This window comes from Nerophis lumbriciformis, linkage group LG12 (genome assembly GCF_033978685.3).
Source record: "Nerophis lumbriciformis linkage group LG12, RoL_Nlum_v2.1, whole genome shotgun sequence".
Taxonomy (NCBI): domain Eukaryota; kingdom Metazoa; phylum Chordata; class Actinopteri; order Syngnathiformes; family Syngnathidae; genus Nerophis; species Nerophis lumbriciformis.
In genome coordinates this window covers 12,196,146-12,213,981 of record NC_084559.2, presented here as the reverse complement: position 1 = coordinate 12,213,981, position 17,836 = coordinate 12,196,146, and the positions used below count along the sequence as shown (strand labels likewise).

Genomic DNA, 17,836 nt, shown 5'->3' with positions numbered 1-17,836 from the left:
TGAAGGCCACTATCAGAGCAACCTGGGCTCTCATAACACCTGAGCAGTGCCAGAAACTCATCGACTCCATGCCACGCCGCATTAACGCAGTAATTGAGGCACAAGGAGCTCCAACCAAGTATTGAGTATTGTACATGCTCATATTTTTCATTTTCATACTTTTCAGTTGGCCAACATTTCTAAAAATCCCTTTTTTGTATTAGCCTTAAGTAATATTCTAATTTTGTGACACACGGAATTTTGGATTTTCATTTGTTGCCACTTCAAATCATCAAAATTGAATGAAACAAACATTTGAATGCATCAGTCTGTGTGCAATGAATAAATATAATGTACAAGTTACACCTTTTGAATGCAATTACTGAAATAAATCAAGTTTTTCAAAATATTCTAGTTTACTGGCTTTTACCTGTATAACCCGCATCTTTCCAGCAGGGCGTGAAAGTGGTTCTTCATACACGGGCGCCATCTGGCGGTGATACTAAGAATGACAACGACATGAATTAAACAAGATCCGAGCAATTTTATTCAATATTTAATATTTCGATACTGACAATATGGTGTTATTTACGAGAATACTAACAAAAACTGGAGTTGATTCTAATATTTATCTCCACAATTTGTGATGATGAATGTGGGCGGGAACATGAAGGATGGAAAGCGCGCTCCCGACACTTCAGGTGAATGAGAGTGGCAAAAAAGGACACGCTTTCGCCGGGCGTCGCATTTTAAAAGACACGCAATTAGAAGAAAATGACTTATATTTCCTCGTTTGGGGCGCATGTTTTCATGACAGCATATCTACTCCTCCTGATGGGATGCGCAGCACAGAAAGTAAGTTAGTCCACAAGTTTTCTTCTCAACTTTCTCGCTCGTTGACTTTCACAGGCTGTGGAATCTCCACTTTTAATTTGCGCCTGGGCGAAAAATAACTCGATATTCAGGATTAAAAGTGTTTTGAAGGACGCAGAATCGAACACGTTACAATTCGGCGTGTTTGTGCCTGAAGTTAATCTGCTGTTTTTTGTTTTTTTTCCCGAGACTACACGACTATGTCAATCCATGCTTGCAATACAAGGCAACAACTTAAAAGTCAACATTTCTCCACAATCAATTATTTTTTATAAGATAACACCCACGCCGAATTTAGCAGAAGGCAACACTGCTTCTGAACACCCCTTAGTTTGGGGGGTTACAGTTAGCAACCGTTTGCATGTTAGTCGTGAAGTTTAATTGCAGTTGTTTTTCAATGAAGTCATGCATTGTACAAACCCCGTTTCCATATGAGTTGGGAAATGGTGTTATATAAACGGAATACAATGATTTGCAAATCATTTTGATTGATTGATTGATATATTTTTTATTTCAAATATGCATAAAAACAAGAGCAAACCTGATCCAATACAGTGCTATAGCCTTAACAGACATTATAACAAAATGAAAACAATCAATCAATCAATCTTTATTTATATAGCCCTAAATCACAAGTGTCTCAAAGGGCTGCACAAGCCACAACGACATCCTCGGTACAAAGCCCACATACGGGCAAGGAAAAACTCACCCCAGTGGGACGTCGATGTGAATGACTATGAGAAACCTTGGAGAGGACCGCATATGTGGGTAACCCCCCCCCCCCTCTAGGGGAGACCGAAAGCAATGGATGTCGAGTGGGTCTGACATAATATTGTGAGAGTCCAGTCCATAGTGGATCCAACATAATAGTAAGAGTCCAGTCCATAGTGGGGCCAGCAGGACACCATCCCGAGCGGAGACGGGTCAGCAGCGCAGAGATGTTCCCAGCCGATAAACAGGCGAGCGGTCCACCCCGGGTCCCGACTCTGGACAGCCAGCACTTCATCCATGGCCACCGGACCTGTGCCCCTCCCCCCCCCCCCCCCCCTCAAGGAAAAGGGGAGCAGAGGAGAAAAGAAAAGAAACGGCAGATCAACTGGTCTAACAGGGGGGCTATTTAAAGGCTAGAGTATACAAATGAGTTTTAAGATGGGACTTAAATGCTTCTACTGAGGTAGCATCTCTAAACAAAACAATGGAAAAGAAAAAACAAAAACAAATGAGCATTGGACTTTATTTATTATTATTTTTTTTTACATATTTGAAAAGGAGTGAGAAGAAGTTTACACTTATTTAATCCCACCCCTTTTCTTTAAATCATAAATTACTCTGAGTTAGAAACTACCTGTTCACTCAATGTACAAACTTAATGAACTTGTATATACATAAATTATAGATATATACATACATATGCACACTACACACATACATAGCCACACCATTACCACTAGTGATCATGGAAATGGTATCATGCCACCACAGCAACACCACTGCCTCAATGGGCAGCCCGACACTCTTCTGTAACATAAACAAGCCAATATCAAAGCCCTTCTTCATCTCTGTACCTCTGTTTCCGCACCATAAGGCGCCCTGGGTTATAAGCCGCGCCTTCAATGAACGGCATATTTCAAAACTTTGTCCACCTATAAGCCGCCCCGTGTTATAAGCCGCATCTAACTGCGCTAAAGGAATGTCAAAAAAACAGTCAAATAGGTCAGTCAAACTTTAATAATATATTAAAACCAGCGTGATGTGGGCGCGCATGGAGTCGTATATCAACATGGACGAAGCTGCGTGAAAAAAGCCACCCGGCCTCTTCGCGTAAACTTAAACTTACCTTAACCACTCGCTCATCTTTTCTTCATCCATCCCTTCGAGTTAGCTTTTATGATGACGCCGGCTGGAAAGGTCTCTTTTGGCAAGGTCTTCCTTTTGAATATCACCATGGGTGGAAGTTTCTGGCCATTAGCATGGCAAGCTAGAACCACAGTGAAGGATGACTTCTCATTCCCTGTGGTGCGAATATTCACCGTACGTGCTCCCGTTGTATCCACAGTGCGGTTCACAGGAATATCAGTTGCTGTGAAATAGTAATCCGTGTGCGGATGGAGAGATTGCGTCTTTTCATGAACCGGATCCCTGTCGTTTAGTAGGAGCCATTTTGTGGTCTTTACAGATGTAAACACACAAAGGAAATGAAACGTACGGTAATATCCGCGCGCTTTTTCTTCTTCTACGCGGGCGGGTGGTTGCTTACAGTAGAAGAAGAAGCGCTTCCTGTTCTATGGGGGCGGGTGCTTACCTTGGCGGTTGCTTGCGTAGAAGAAGAAGCGCTTCCTGTTCTACCGGGAAAAAAGATGGCGGGTGTTTACCGTAGTTACGAGACCGAAACTTTATGAAAATGAATCTTAATATTTATCCATATATAAAGCGCACCGGGTTATAAGGCGCACTGTCAGCTTTTGAGAAAATTTGTGGTTTTTAGGTGCGCCTTATAGTGCGGAAAATACGGTACTTCTTTTTAAACTGGTTTATGTTTGGACATTGCTTTAAGTCCACATTCAAACCATTCCATAATTTCACTCCACAAATTGAAATACAAAAACTTTTAATGGTCGTTCTATAACTAAGCATTTTGAAATTTAAATTCCCCCTTAAATTATAACCGCCCTCTCGTGTGCTGAACAATTTTTGAATGCTTCCCGGGAGTTTATTTATTTTGGCTTTATACATTATTTGTGCAGTTTGATACAAAATAATATCATTACATTTTAATATTTTTGACTGTAAGAATAGTGAGTGAGTATGGTCCAGATATCCAACCTTGTTGATGATGCGTACAGCTCTTTTCTGAAGTGTAGTTATTGAATTTAATGAGCTTTTATAATTATTCCCCCAGACTTCCACACAGTATGGTAAAACTAATGAACAGTAAAGAATGTGGAGTGATTTGTGATCCAGAACCTGCTTTGCTTTATTTATTACTGAGATGCTTCTTGACAGCTTAGATTGTACATGTTTTATATGTGATTTCCAGTTAATTTGATCGTCAATTGTAACTCCAAGGAATTTTATTTCAAAAACCCTTTCAATATCCACCCCATCTATTTGTATCTGCACCCTTGTTTCACGTGTCCTCTTTCCAAACAGCATGAACTTAGTCTTAGTCAGGTTTAATGACAATTTATTGTAGTCAAACCAAGTTTTTAGTTTACTCATTTCTTCCATAATGACTTCTTGCAATTGATTTAAGTCATCCCCTGAACAAAAAATATCAGTGTCATCAGCAAATAACACTAATTTCAATAATGTAGACACTTTACATATATCATTGATATATAGGGTGAACAGTTTTGGCCCCAACACTGACCCCTGGGGGACACCACAAACAATATCCAAACACGATGAACAGCAATCCCCCAACTTCACAAACTGTTGTCTCTTATTTAAGTAACTTATAAGCCAATCTAGTACAACTCCCCTAATTCCATACTTTTCCATTTTATTGATTAATATATCGTGGTTAATTGTGTCAAATGCTTTTTTTAGATCAATAAATATTCCCATTGCATATTGTTTCTTTTCTATGGCATTTGTGATTTCCTCTATTGTTTCAACTATTGCCATTGATGTAGATCTGTTTGATCTAAACCCATATTGACAGTCAGAGAGTAATTTATTTTATTTTCAACCCATATTCAGTTGAATATGCTACAAAGACAACATATTTGATGTTCAAACTCATAAACTTTATTTTATTTTTTGCAAATAATCATTAACTTTAGAATTTGATGCCGGCAACACGTGACAAAGAAGTTGGGAAAGGTGGCGATAGATACTGATAAAGTTGAGGAATGCTCATCAAACACTTATTTGGAACATCCCACAGGTGTGCAGGCTAATTTTGGAACAGGTGGGTGCCATGATTTGGGTATAAAAGTAGATTCCATGAAATGCTCAGTCATTCACAAACAAGGATGGGGCGAGGGTCACCACTTTGTCAACAAATGCGTGAGCAAATTGTTGAACGGTTTAAGAAAACCCTTTCTCAACCAGCTATTGCAAGGAATTTAGGGATTTCACCATCTACGGTCCGTAATATCATCAAAGGGTTCAGAGAATCTGGAGAAATCACTGCATGTAAGCAGCTAAGCCCGTGACCTTCCATCCCTAAGGCTGTACTGCATCAACAAGGATAAAGGATATCACCACATGGGCTCAGAAACACTTCAGAAACCCACTGTCAGTAACTTCAGTTGGTTGCTACATCTGTAAGTTAAAACTCTCCTATTCAAGGCGGAAACCGTTTATCAACAACACCCAGAAACGCCGTCGGCTTCGCTGGGCCTGAGCTCATCTAAGATGGACTGATACAAAGTAGAAAAGTGTTGTGTGGTCTGACGAGTCCACATTTCAAATTGTTTTTGGAAACTGTGGACGGGGTCACCACTTTGTCAACAAATGCGTGAGCAAATTGTCGAACAGTTTAAGAACAACATTTCTCGACGAGCTATTGCAAGGAATTTAGGGATTTCACCATCTACGGGCCGTAATATCATCACAAAGTTCAGAGAATCTGGAGAAATCTATGATATTACGGACCTTGCGCGACATCTGTAAGTGCAAGTTAAAACTCTCCTATGCAAGGCGAAAACCGTTTATCAACAACACCCAGAAACGCCGTCGGCTTCGCTGGGCCTGAGCTCATCTAAGATGGACTGATACAAAGTAGAAAAGTGTTCTGTGGTCTGACGAGTCCACATTTCAAATTTGTTTTTGGAAACTGTGGACGTCGTGTCCTCCGGACCAAAGAGGAAAAGAACCATCCGGATTGTTATAGGCACAAAGTGGAAAATCCAGCATGTGTGATGGTATGGGGGTGTATTAGTGCCCAAGACATGGGTAACTTACACATCTGTGAAGGCACCATTAATGCTGAAAGGTACATACAGGTTTTGGAGCAACATATGTTGCCATCCAAGCAACGTTACCATGGACGCCCCTGCTTATTTCAGCAAGACAATGCCAAGCCACGTGTTACATCAACGTGGCTTCATAGTAAAAGAGTGCGGGTACTAGACTGGCCTGCCTGCAGTCCAAACCTGTTTCCCATTGAAAATGTGTGGCGCATTATGAAGCCTAAAATAGCACAACGGAGACCCCCGGACTGTTGAACAACTTAAGCTGTACATCAAGCAAGAATGGGAAAGAATTCCACCTGAGAAGCTTCAAAAATGTGTCTCCTCAGTTCCCAAACCTTTACTGAGTGTTGTTAAAAGAAAAGGTGACGTAACACAGTGGTGAACATGCCCTTTCCCAACTACCGTATTTTCCGCACCATAAGGCGCCCTGGGTTATAAGCCGCGCCTTCAATGAACGGCATATTTCAAAACTTTGTCCACCTATAAGCCGCCCCGTGTTGTAAGACCGCATCTAACTGCGCTAAAGGAATGTCAAAAAAACAGTCAGATTGGTCAGTCAAACTTTAATAATATATTAAAACCAGCGTGATGTGGGCGCGCATGGAGTCGTATATCAACATGGACGAAGCTGCGTGAAAAAAGCCACCCGGCCTCTTCGCGTAAACTTACCTTAACCACTCGCTCATCTTTTCTTCATCCATCCCTTCGAGTTAGCTTTTATGATGACGCCGGCTGGAAAGGTCTCTTTTGGCAAGGTCTTCCTTTTGAATATCACCATGGGTGGAAGTTTCTGGCCATTAGCATGGCAAGCTAGAACCACAGTGAAGGATGACTTCTCATTCCCTGTGGTGCGAATATTCACCGTACGTGCTCCCGTTGTATCCACAGTGCGGTTCACAGGAATATCAGTTGCTGTGAAATAGTAGTCCGTGTGCGGATGGAGAGATTGCGTCTTTTCATGAACCGGATCCCTGTCGCTTAGTAGGAGCCATTTTGTGGTCTTTACAGATGTAAACACACAAAGGAAATGAAACGTACGGTGATATCCGCGCCCTTTTTCTTCTTCTACGCGGGCGGGTGGTTGCTTACAGTAGAAGAAGAAGCGCTTCCTGTTCTATGGGGGCGGGTGCTTACCTTGGCGGTTGCTTGCGTAGAAGAAGAAGCGCTTCCTGTTCTACCGGGAAAAAAGATGGCGGCTGTTTACCGAAGTTGCGAGACCGAAACTTTATGAAAATGAATCTTAATATTAATCCATATATAAAGCGCACCGGGTTAAAAGCCGCACTGTCAGCTTTTGAGTAAATTTGTGGTTTTTAGGTGCGGCTAATAGTGCGGAAAATACGGTACTTTGGCACGTGTTGCAGCCATGAAATTCTAAGTTAATTATTTGCAAAAAAAAAAAAAAAAAAAGTTTATTTAATTGTTCATGGTATGGATGTAAAAAAAAAAAAAAAGTTGGCATTGGAAATTTTGTAAACTTCTTGTGCCCGACTGTTCACACGTTTTAAACAACAACTGAAACATATGGATACATCTGAAAAGTTGGAAATGTAAGATCGGGCCCCTTTTAATTCGAACAACCTTTACTGTAAACGGGGGTCTTTTTACACAAGAACTACCTACAGTGGTGGTCAAAAGTGGACATACACTTGTAAAGAACATCATGTCATGGCTGTCTTGAGTTTACAATCATTTCTACAACTCTTATTTTTTTGTGATAGAGTGATTGGAGCACATAATTGTTGGTCACTTGAAGTTTGGTTCTTTTATGAATTTATTATGGGTCTACTGAAAATGTGAGGGTCAAAAGTATACATACAGCAATGTTAATATTTGCTTACATGTCCCTTGGCAAGTTTACCTGCAATAAGGCGCTTTTGGTAGCCATCCACAAGCTTCTGCTTGGATTTTTGACCACTCCTCTTGACAAAATTGGTGCGGTTCAGCTAAATGTGTTGGTTTTCTGACATGGACTTGTTTCTTCAGCATTGTCCACACATTTAAGTCAGGACTTTGGGAAGGCCATTCTAAAACTTTCATTCTAGCCTGATTTAGCCATTCCTTTACCACTTTTGACGTGTGTTTGGGGTAGGGATGTCCCGATCCGATATTTGGAACGGATCGGCCGCCGATATTTGCCAAAAAATGCGTATCGGCAAGGCATGGGAAAATGCCGATCCAGATCCAGTTTTAAAAAAAATTCCGGTCCGTGTTTTCCAACGCACCTACAGGTAAAAGCCAGTAAATTAGAATATTTTGAAAAACTTGATTTATTTCAGTAATTGCATTCAAAAGGTGTAACTTGTACATTATATTTATTCATTGCACACAGAATGATGCATTCAAATGTTTATTTCATTTAATTTTGATGATTTGAAGTGGCAACAAATGAAAATCCAAAATTCCGTGTGTCACAAAATTAGAATATTACTTAAGGCTAATACAAAAAAGGGATTTTTAGAAATGTTGGCCAACTGAAAAGTATGAAAATGAAAAATATGATGACATGGCACCCCAAACCATCACCCAACCATGCAAATTTTGCATTTCCTTTGGAAATCGAGGTCCCAGAGTCTGGAGGAAGACAGGAGAGGCACAGGATCCACGTTGCCTGAAGTCTAGTGTAAAGTTTCCACCATCAGTGATGGTTTGGGGTGCCATGTCATCTGCTGGTGTCGGTCCACTCTGTTTCCTGAGATCCAGGGTCAACGCAGCCGTCTACCAGCAAGTTTTAGAGCACTTCATGCTTCCTGCTGCTGACCTGCTCTATGGAGATGGAGATTTCAAGTTCCAACAGGACTTGGCGCCTGCACACAGCGCAAAATCTACCCGTGCCTGGTTTACGGACCATGGTATTTCTGTTCTAAATTGGCCCGCCAACTCCCCTGACCTTAGCCCCATAGAAAATCTGTGGGGTATTGTGAAAAGGAAGATGCAGAATGCCAGACCCAAAAACGCAGAAGAGTTGAAGGCCACTATCAGAGCAACCTGGGCTCTCATAACACCTGAGCAGTGCCAGAAACTCATCGACTCCATGCCACGCCGCATTAACGCGGTAATTGAGGCAAAAGGAGCTCCAACCAAGTATTGAGTATTGTACATGCTCATATTTTTCATTTTCATACTTTTCAGTTGGCCAACATTTCTAAAAATCCCTTTTTTGTATTAGCCTTAAGTAATATTCTAATTTTGTGACACACAGAATTTTGGATTTTCATTTGTTGCCACTTCAAATCATCAAAATTAAATGAAATAAACATTTGAATGCATCAGTCTGTGTGCAATGAATAAATATAATGTACAAGTTACACCTTTTGAATGCAATTACTGAAATAAATCAAGTTTTTCAAAATATTCTAATTTACTGGCTTTTACCTGTATCTAAATAATACATTCCATTTTTCTGCTGCTCCCTAATTTCCGTTCCGCATTTTCCAGCACACCTTCAACACATCCACAGGTCTGTGGATTCTCACGCAGTTGCTTTTAGCTGCTGGCATTACACGACAGGCTCTTCTCTCTCTTTCCTGTGTCTCCCTCTCACAGACAGCAAGCGCACCTTCTTACACACGTCACATACTGTCACGTCATACGTCACATACGTATACGCCCTCTCGCAGCAAAGAGGTAGCACGCCTGTGCAATTGCGCACGGCAAATCTATGCCACGCACAAAATCAGATAAAAAAATAAGCGCATAACAATTTTCGACACACGGACACGACAGAGAAAACAGTTTTCGTCATCATTGGTCAAATATTGTGACGTCTGTCAAGACGCTTATCTCCATTCGGTGCCACACGTCCACACCATCAAAATGCCGAGGCAAACATTTCCACATCAACACCGTATGAAAAAATTAGTGATTTTTTTTTAGTTGTGATTTCCTTCTCTGCATGAAAGTTTAAAAGTAGCATATATTAATGCAGTATGAAGAAGAATGTTTTAATGTAGACACATAGAATCATCATACTGCTGTGATTATATGCATCAAGTGTTCATTCAAGGCTAAGGCAAAATATCGAGATATATATCGTGTATCGCAATATGGCCTTAAAATATCGCAATATTAAAAAAAGGCCATATCGCCCAGCCCTAGTTTCAATGATGCCATTTCTGTTTGTCATGTATAATTTTGTCTATTTTGTGTTTATCCTTGAATAAACAGGTCAGTTTCTTGTTACCAACCATTGTGTATTATTCAAACTCCCCTAATTCAGCTGGCTAGTTGTTATCAAGAGTACTAAAACCCTTTTCAACATGATTCTGACAACTAAGTAGGCTAAATAACTTTAAACTTTAATACATGCTCAGATAGGCCAGTATCGGTCAGTATCGGTATCGGTCAGTATCGGTATCGGTCAGTATCGGTATCGGATCGGAAGTGCAAAAACAATATCGGTATCGGATCGGAAGTGCAAAAACCTGGATCGGGATAGGGGTGTAACGGTACACAAAAATGTCGGTTCGGTACGTACCTCGGTTTAGAGGTCACGGTTCGGTTCATTTTCGGTACAATAAGAAAACAACAAAATATACATTTTTGGGTTATTTATTTACCAAATTTGCAAAATCTTCCACCAAAAATATTTTTCTTAGTGGAATATTTGATGTGAAGTAATGGGAACCTTGGGTAGGTCAATAATTCATAATAGCATTGATTTTGATTCAATATTATGTTTTGAGCAATGATAGTTTGAAAGAAAAAAAACCAGCTTTGTTTTATTAGTCAACATTGCAACTTTTTCTAAATTACATTTAAGCTTTTTTATTTCACTTTTGTTATATTTTTGTTTATTTTAATAGTAATTTTAGAATGTGTCGTGGGCCTTTAAAACATTAGCTGTGGGCCGCAAATGGCCTCCGGGGCACACTTTTGACACCCCTGCTATAGATAATAAAAAATTAAATGTGATAAATCTATGGATAAAAAGCGCGTTTATCATAACTCTCTCTCTCTCTCTGTCTCTGCCACTCCCTCACCAATGCTGCTGTTTGTTTTGTTTTTAACCCCTTCTTAACCCTGAACGTACATTGAAAATACACGCAACCCTAACTCAAAATGCCGGACATTTGAGGCATTTAAGAAACTCCGCCCTGACAGCTCCGCAAAAGAGGACATGTCCGGTGAAAAGAGGACGTATGGTCAGTCTATCCTAGCCTGTTAGCTGCTAGCATGCCGTGTGTTGTGCCTCGGTGTGCATTGTTTACACAACTTACTTAATATGTCCATGTGGAAACTCGTTCGGTACACCTCCGAACCGAACCGAAACCTCCGTACCGAAACGGTTCAATACAAATACACGTACCGTTACAGCCCTAGTTTGGGGTCATTGTCCTGTTGGAACACCCAACTGCGCCCGAGACCCAACCTCCGGGCTGATGATTTTAGTTTGTCCTGAAGAATTTGGAGGTAATTCTCCTTTTTCATTGTCCCATTTAAAGCACCAGTTCCATTGGCAGCAAAACAGGCCCAGAGCATAATACTACCACCATCATGCTTGACGGTGGGAATGGTGTTCCTGGGATTAAAGGCCATTGTGGCCAAACAGCTCCATTTTTGTTTCATGTGACATCACACGGACAAAGATAAGACCTTCTGGAGGAAAGTTCTGTGGTCAGATGAAACAAAAATTTAGCAGTTTGTCCACAATACCCAGCAATATGTTTGGAGGAGAAAAGGTGAGGCCTTTAATCCCAGGAACACCACTCCTACCGTCAAGCATGGTGGTGGTAGTATCATGCTCTGGGTCTGTTTTACTGCCAATGGAACTGCTGCTTTACAGAGAGTAAATGGGACAATGAAAAAGGAGGATTACCTCCAAGCTAAAATCATCAGTCTCTAAAGCGGAAGGTGTCAGACGTAAGGCCCGTGGGCCTGAATAGGTTTTATCCGGCCCGTGGGATAAGTTTGCTAAGTATAAAAATGAGCCAACATTTTTTGAATGAAAGAAACTGCTGTTCTAAATGTGTCCACTAGATGTCACAAAAGCAATTCTTTGTACCGTATTTTTCGGGCTATAAGTGGCAGTTTTTTTCATAGTTTGGCCGGCGGTGCGACTTATACTCAGGAGCGACTTATGTGTGAAATGATTAACACATTATAATATTATTGATCTCATTGACGTAAGAGACTAGACGTATAAGATTTCATGGGATTTAGCGATTAGGAGTGACAGATTGTTTGGTAAACGTATAGCATGTTCTATATGTTATAGTTATTTGAATGACTCTTACTATAATATGTTACGTTAACATACCAGTTGGTTATTTATGCCTCATATAACGTACACTTATTCAGCCTGTTGTTCACTATCCATCCATCCATTTTCTACCGCTTATTCCCTTTGGGGTCGCGGGGGGCGCTGGAGCCTATCTCAGCTACAATCGGTTCTTTATTTATTTTAAATTGCCTTTCAAATGTCTATTCTTGCTGTTGGCTTTTATCAAATACATTTCCCCAAAAAATGCGACTTATACTCCAGTGCGACTTATACTGTATGTTTTTTTCCTTCTTTATTATTATTTTTTCCTTCCTTCTTTATTATTTATTATTTTCGGCCGGTGCGACTTATACTTGTATACTTTGTATTGAACCGTTTCGGTACGGGGGTTTCGGTTCGGAGGTGTACCGAACGAGTTTCCACACGGACATATTAAGTAGTCGCCTCCGCTTCCTTCTGCCTCTGTTTCTGTCAGTCCTCTACACAGCACCCAGCATTGTCCCACCCACACAACCATCTGATTGGTTACAAACAGAGCGGTAACAGCCAATCAGCAGTGCGTATTCAGAGCGCATGTAGTCAGTGATTAGCGTTTAGCAGGTAAGCATCAGGCAGCGGACTCTCCCCAAATTATAATAAACACCTCCCAGTCAACTACTAGTAACATCACTATGAGATGTTCTAGTTCTTCTTCTTCTAGTTCTAGTTGTTCTTCTTCTAGAAATATAAAAGGCAGCTCAGCTCGCTCGCAGTCCTGGCTTGAGGTGAAGGCTAATTCGCTTTTAGCATAACGTTAGCTCATTTTGCGGTGTGTGTGTGTTACGGACAGCAAAGCCCTGTTTGTCTGTTATTTCACTTTACCTTTTTCTGTGTTGATTGAGCTGTGTTGAAGCAGCAAAAAAAAGGACATTATGTTAAATGAAGAGTTTCTGTCTCTGATAGTTGATATAATAATGTAAGTGCATCATTAAGCCTACATGAACTCCATGGTGTTCAAGGATGAATTAGTCTCTCCTATTGCTATTGTACCATTTTTTTCAGATAGTTACATGAATCATTAGAAATGCAGCAGCCTAGTTTTGAATGGCAGGGTCCCTGCTATCACATGTTGATAAAAATATAACATTTACATAATAAAAATCAACTACAGGCTTCCCAAATGCTGTAATAAATTAAGCATGATGAGTGGACTTGAAACTGTTTAATGTTGCACTTTTTATATGTAGAAGAAAAGTTTGGTCATTTTATTTAATCTGAGCAACAACTTGAGTTTAATGTTGATTAACGTGGGCAGAATTATTATAGTGTTCCCAATGTTAAAAGGATAAAGCCATTGTTTACAAATTTGGTAAATAAATAACCAAAAAATTTACAGTATATTTAGTTGTTTTCTTACTGTACCGAAAATGAACCGAACCGTGACCTCTAAACCGAGGTACGTACCGAACCGAAATTTTTGTGTACCGTTACACCCCTAACAAATTGGTAATGCATAGCACTCCAACTCTTGTTTTAGAGTGTAAAAACATTTTTAAAATGTTCTTCATCCAGCTACCTCCTGGCTCAGGGGTCGGCAACCTTTACCAGTCAAAGAGCCATTTTGACCAGTTTCACAAATTATAGACAACAATGGGAGCCGCAAAATTTTTTGAAATTTTAAATGATGCATATAAAAAATTTATTTTGCTTAGTGCTATGTATAAACCAGGAGTCACAGACATGCTGCTCGCACCTTTGAATGGAATTTATAAGCTGGTGTGGCACGCGGGTTTTGAATGATTAGCGCTTGTCAGCGTCATGCGTGCCGTGATGGTACATCATATAGCGCCCTCTACATCCAGCGTGCCTGATCAGCCACATGTTGTATGGGGCTTCCGCTTGCTCACGTAGTCGACAGCAAGGCATACTTGTTCAACAACCACACAGGTTACACTGACGGTGGCGGTATAAAAAAAAACCTTACTCTTACTAATAATGCGCCACACTGTGAACCCACACCAAACAAGAATGACAAACACATTTCGGGAGAACATCTGCACCGTAACACAACATAAACACAACAGGACAAATACCCAGAATCCCATGCAGCCCTAACTCTTCCGCTACCAAACCCACCAACACTATTTACATTGTACACCAATGATTGTAGGACTGTGCACCCTAACAATTATATGGTGAAATTTGCGGACGATACCGTGCTCCTAAGCCTTCTACACAAGGATACGGACCCCTCTGTGTACCAAGACGAGATAGACCTATTTATTAGGTGGTGTGACACTAACTATCTTATTTTAAATGTGACCAAGACACAGGAAATGGTTTTGGATCCGAGGAAAGTGACTGACCATGAGCCAGTGGTCATCAAAAATCAGGAAATCACCCAGGTATCCTCATATAAATATTTAGGGGTTCATATTGATAATCTTCTCTGCTGGAAGACACATATTGACAAACTGTGCAATAGACTGCAACAGAGGCTATATTTTTTGCGAAGATTAAGATTGTACGGCGTAAGCAGCCATATCATGATGATTTTCTACCGTGCCATTGTAGAGAGCATCATTAGATACGGGATCACCTCATGGTTTGGCAACCTAACCGTTAAGCTAAAAAGCAAACTGGCCGCCATGCATAAAACGGCAATGAAAATCGTAGGGAGGAAAGAATATGAGCCTATACAGAGCATCTATGAGCAGGCAGTTAGGAAAAAAGCTAAGAAAATTATTTCCAACTCACAACACCCACTCTTTCCTGAATATGGAAACCTGAAGACTCCGGGTCCCACTATGCAAATCTAACCGCCTTAAATTATCATTTGTTCCAGCCTCCATTAAGCTGACCAACAATGTGCAATAGAATTTTAATACATAGGTTAGCACTTTTTTAGCACATAGCACTTTAGCACATAGCACTTTAGAACTAAGCACTTTAGCACACAGCACTTTATCCATGAGCTCTAGTGCAATGCACATTGGTACTTTATCTTTATCTCCATACTGTAGATTTTATGCCTACATCAAAGTGCCACCTATGTCTATCAAGCTCCATGTTCTGATGTTTAAATGTTAGTTGTATGGTTGTGGTTGTGTCTGTGCTTGTGTTTTTGTTCTGTTGTTTTTGGGTATGTTAAGAAAGCAATGATGCACTGTGCCCAAGACAAATTTCCCCGCGGGGACAATAAAGTTGAACCTTGACCTTGACCTTGAAACCCCGCCCACCTCAACCGACGCACAGAGGGGGGGGGGGGGGGGGGGGAGAGTCAGGGCTGCATGGGATTCTGGGTGTTTGTTCTGTTGTGTTTATGTTGTGTTAAGGTGCAGATGTTCTCCCGAAATGTGTTTGTCATTCTTGTTTGGTTTTGGTTCAAAGTGTGGCGCATTATTAGTAAGAGTGTTAAAGTTAATTTATATGACCACCGTCAGTGTAACCTGTGTGGCTGTTGACCAAGTATGCATTGCTGTCACGTACGTGAGCAAGCAGAAGATGTATATTGTATTAATGTGATAGGCTGGCACGCTGTTAATACAGATTGTAGGGGGCGCCAAATGTTGTACCATCATGGCACGCCCTTATTATAGGCCCTTATTATAGCCGTAAGGGTGAAAATCAGTGAATATTGATCCCGGGAGTTTTCTGCAAGAGGCACTGAAATCCGGAAGTTTCACGGGAAAATTGAGGGGGTTCAGCAAGTAAGCTGCTAAGCCGCATCAGAGTGATCAAAGAGCCGCATGCGGCTCCGGAGCCGCGGGTTGCCGACCCCTGTCCTAGCTGGACGGTTATATTTCAAAAGCTGTTTGTTTGTTGGTGTTAAAAAAAACAAACGTCAATGCTTCCATGTTTACTGACGACTGGGAGTCAGCATACCAGAGCATAAGCCTTGACAGAGATCTCCAGTACTTCTATCTGTCAAGAGTCGTCCTTTCCGCTGATGGAGAATGGCGGCACAGTTCTTAGAACCGGACAACAAAAGCCCTTGGTATATTGAATTGTCGGCGTCCAGCTTTAGTTCCTGTATGCATAGGGTGCTCACTATCTTTGCAATTATCTGCCTGAAGGGGCACGCTAAATGATGGCTTTGTCCTCTGCTCCCCTTTTGTATTAAGTTGATTTTTGGAACAGCATAAACAAGCTTGGAATTCATTCTATCCCACCAGCCATTCAGGACCGTCAGTTACTATTCGGCAATATTTACAGTAGAGTTTATTTTGTGGCTTTTCTCCGGTTTACCGAAAGCTTTGATTTGAAATTGTGTGAGGGTAATTCATCTCTGCTTTAACTGAGATATACTGTAAGAACTCTCTTTTAGGTTATTCATTATCTGGCAACAGTCAGATGGATACGAACGTGCAAGTAACATTATTTCCTCATGGTGTGATTCTTTAAGTGGTCTTGAAACACTGTAAGGTCTGTAGGACACTGAGTTGATAGCTTGTGTCATGTAGACAATAGTCGGAATTTAGTGGCAGACTCCTTTCCCCCCCCCCTAGCAAGGTCATTGTGAGTGCATCAAATAAATCTGTTTCATGAATACCAGTTGCAAAGATATATATACTGTAGTGTTCCCGTCGTCAACATGCGTAATAAAAAGCCAAAGCCTACCATGAATGGATGCGACTAATACGTGTGTTCACAGCCTGATGGATTCCTCTTTGCCACAGAGGTCCATTGTTCAAAAACTATCAAGGACACATCAATGCATGTTCCTTCATTAACACGCTTTCTCTCCACCACACACAAATACTCATTGGAGCATTAAATATGTTTTCATCAGCTGCAAAAATGTACCATCCATCCATCCATCCATCTTCTTCCGCTTATCCGGGGTCGGGTCGCGGGGGCAGCAGCCTAAGCAGGGAAGCCCAGACTTCCCTCTCCCCAGCCACTTCGTCCAGCTCCTCCCGGGGGATCCCGAGGCGTTCCCAGGCCAGCCGGGAGACATAGTCTTCCCAACGTGTCCTGGGTCTTCCCCGTGGCCTCCTACCGGTCGGACGTGCCCTAAACACCTCCCTAGGGAGGCGCTCGGGTGGCATCCTGACCAGATGCCCGAACCACCTCATCTGGCTCCTCTCGATGTGGAGGAGCAGCGGCTTTACTTTGAGCTCCCCCCGGATGACAGAGCTTCTCACCCTATCTCTAAGGGAGAGCCCCGCCACCCGGCGGAGGAAACTCATTTCGGCCGCTTGTACCCGTGATCTTGTCCTTTCGGTCATAACCCAAAGCTCATGACCATAGGTGAGGATGGGAACGTAGATCGACCGGTAAATTGAGAGCTTTGCCTTCCGGCTCAGCTCCTTCTTCACCACAACGGATCGATACAGCGTCCGCATTACTGAAGACGCCGCACCGATCCACCTGTCGATCTCACGATCCACTCTTCCCTCACTCGTGAACAAGACTCCGAGGTACTTGAACTCCTCCACTTGGGGCAAGATCTCCCCCCCAACCCGGAGATGGCACTCCACCCTTTTCCGGGCGAGAACCATGGACTCGGACTTGGAGGTGCTGATTCTCATCCCAGTCGCTTCACACTCGGCTGCGAATTGATCCAGTGAGAGCTGAAGATCCTGGCTAGATGAAGCCATCAGGACCACATCATCTGCAAAAAGCAGAGACCTAATCCTGCAGCCACCAAACCGAATCCCCTCAACGCCTTGACTGCGCCTAGAAATTCTGTCCATAAAAGTTATGAACAGAATCGGTGACAAAGGGCAGCCTTGGCGGAGTCCAACCCTCACCGGAAACGTGTCCGACTTACTGCCGGCAATGCGGACCAAGCTCTGACACTGATCATACAGGGAGCGGACTGCCACAATCAGACAGTCCGATACCCCATACTCTC

General features: G+C 41.8%; 1 protein-coding gene across 2 annotated transcripts in view; it reads left to right on the top strand.

Moving 5' to 3' along the window:
* Positions 1 to 680: 680 nt before the first annotated feature.
* The window catches only part of LOC133623011 (uncharacterized), a 96,686-nt gene continuing 79,530 nt past the window's right edge, over positions 681 to 17,836 (top strand). For both annotated transcript variants that reach the window (XM_072914300.1, XM_072914299.1), the window contains exon 1: positions 681 to 834. In XM_072914300.1, the coding sequence (XP_072770401.1) occupies positions 754 to 834 (81 nt within the window). In that variant the 5' untranslated portion in view covers positions 681 to 753. The remainder of the gene's footprint in view (positions 835 to 17,836) is intronic.